This window comes from Aptenodytes forsteri, unplaced genomic scaffold, assembly GCF_000699145.1.
Source record: "Aptenodytes forsteri isolate BGI_AS27 unplaced genomic scaffold, ASM69914v1 Scaffold374, whole genome shotgun sequence".
Lineage (NCBI taxonomy): Eukaryota > Metazoa > Chordata > Aves > Sphenisciformes > Spheniscidae > Aptenodytes > Aptenodytes forsteri.
In genome coordinates, this window is record NW_008795678.1 from 424697 (window position 1) to 427348 (window position 2652).

Here is a 2652-nt window from a genome sequence, read left to right on the forward strand (position 1 = left end):
CACACAAATTTCTGAACTCTTTCATATGGAAGTTTGGATTTTGACAAATGTGGTAAAATGTCAAAATGAAATTTTTCATCTTTCTTGCTTCATTTCAGCAGAGTCAGAATGCTTCAGTTAAATAATATTAAAAGCCATATAAGATTGAATTCTGTAAATGCTTTTTCAATTTAATTTAAATTTTTATATTACATTCTAATAATTTCTAATGTAGATTTCACCTAATAATTTGTATTTATGTTGTATAGTTTCAGCATTATCCACCCAAAAAGTCTGAACATTACTGAAATTATTTTTCCCAACTTAATGGTTCCAAAATTTCCATTGAACAAAAAACTGTGAAATAAACCCAAATTTTGAGATATGAGAATTTTCTTTGGAGTGAACACTCTGGGTTTTGAGAAGTTCTAATTGGGTTGGCCATTCTACTTGGCTATCACCAGTAAAGAAGTATGACTTGAAGAAGGGGGGAGATAATACAGGAAAGGGAGTAGGAGGAGAATCTGGAGTGTAGAGAATGCATTGTAAATTCAGAAAAGACCAAGACGTGAGAATGACACTGGAGCTGTGAAGGTGAAAAGCTTAAGAACTGAAATACAGTATAATTGCTGCAGAAGCAAATTGCCCTCCACACTGTCAATGCTATTTCAGTAATAAGCAGTAGGTGTTAATAATGCTTAAGTTTTATAACATGGAATGATGCAAAAATTGTTACTAGGATAAGAAAGGAAGACAACACACAGAACACATGGGCTGCAAATCCTGAACAGCAATTTGCTAATCTTCATCTCTTCCTCACTCCTCTGTGTCCTGCATTTATTAAATGTTTTCTTAGTCTTCCACTTTCCCCTTTTTCTTGGCTTTATATCATTCTTCACATCACCCTCTTCTGCTTGGAATAACCTCACAATGAAAGCTGGCAACACCTCCTTCTTCACATCACTCCTGGAGACCCATCTGCTCTGGGAAGCTTTCCAGCTGTAAGAAGCTGTGTTTTTTCTGCACTGTATCAACTTCTGTCTTTGGATTGCACACTTCTCAGGGTAGGGACCCCATTCTGTCTGGCATATTTATCCTACCATATAGTGACTTCTTTCTCATATAGTCTAAGTAATAGCAATAGTCAAGAACAGAGGAAAGTCACACCTGTGACTCAGTACTACAGAGCAACAGGGAATACAGTGAGTGATCAGTAATTGATCATACTGTCTACTTACAAAACTTCTGAATGGTCCCATTATAAAACCGTAAAGACAGAGGGACTCACCTGGATTTCCTCTTGCAATAGACCAGTAGATTATCGAATAGAAAGAACATTCTCTCCTGGATATTTTCTGCTGAGTTTAACAAAGCCCTTGGAGTAAGAGCTGTGTGCAGATATCTGTCAGATTTGACCCCTGAAACACAGAAAAGAGATATTCTTTATTTTTAACTTTTTGTGTGTGTGCACAATGAAGGATTTTTACCAAAACGCTGTTATTTTATCTGCATGTCATTAAACTGTGAAATAACTGATGCACTCATAAGGAGGAAGTCCTCGATTTCTTAATGTGGCTAAACACATCATGTTTTCTCTGGATTACAAATATTTTTTGGAGTCCTCATACACAACAATATATCTTCCCTATTAAACTCCAGGAGACTTTTTCCTGAAGAAATCTTTCACTCTCAAAGCAGCTGTATTATGAGTCTCTCAAGACCATTAGTCTTCCCTTCATACCCTGAGCTATCATTGCAAATATCACAAGTGATGGCTTTAGGAATGCTTTATAAAAGAATAATGGTATTTCCCTAATAGTGTAGCTCTGATACTGACATGCATCACTATTAACCATCTCTCTGCAAAATCATCTCAGTGGTGATACGTCTCTCCAACTCTTTTGTTAGAAGTATACGCAGGTGCTCTCCTTTCTGGAGTTCTAATGAACACATGCAAGTTAAAAACATAGCCATGAAAATCAGAGGCTGGGTCCTGGACACTGTGCTAGCTGCTATGAGCAAACCATTATATGCACTAGACAGCCATAGAGATAACCGAGCTTGGTGCTCGAGACACTTTAGCCTATGAGGATGCCCAGAAGCTGAAAACCACAGTAGATCACTCTAAACCATTCACTCCCCAAACTGTTACTCAGATTATTCCTAGGAAAAGTGATCATACAGTCCTTTAAATGGGGCCCTTCAGGACCAAAGCAGACGGGCCCAAATGAAAAACAACTATAGGACTGTCCCAGGTTGCTCTCAGGACAGGCAAACTCCAAGTGTCCCCACATTCTGAATGCACACAGTTGAGAATCTGCTCCACAACTGTTCCATTGACCAAACAAGACGGTTTGGCTAAACCTTAGGCACTAGCCTTGAATTCCTTGATCTAGTATTACTTCAAAGGTACAAGAGCATCCTATCAATAAAGGTCCCTTTTCAGAAAAACACCCCGAGGCACTGGAAACATTTACCACCCAGTTCTGGATCACTTACTAGTTTTTTCATTATAGAATAGAATAGAATCATAGAATCATTAAGGTTGGAAAAGACCTCTAAGACCCCCGAGTCCAACCGTCAACCCAACCCCACCATGCCCACTAAACCATGTCCCTAAGCGCCTCATCTACCCGTCTTTTAAATACCTCCAGGGATGGGGACTCCACCACT

General features: G+C 38.8%; 1 protein-coding gene across 1 annotated transcript in view; it reads right to left on the reverse strand.

Annotated features, from left to right (window-relative positions):
- The window catches only part of PREX1 (phosphatidylinositol-3,4,5-trisphosphate dependent Rac exchange factor 1), a gene marked incomplete at its 5' end in the record, with an annotated part of 112475 nt that overhangs the window by 71042 nt on the left and 38781 nt on the right, over positions 1-2652 (reverse strand). Inside the window, 2 exon segments of the mRNA XM_019472963.1 lie at positions 1268-1352; positions 1355-1397. Coding sequence (XP_019328508.1) covers positions 1268-1352; positions 1355-1397 — 128 coding nt within the window.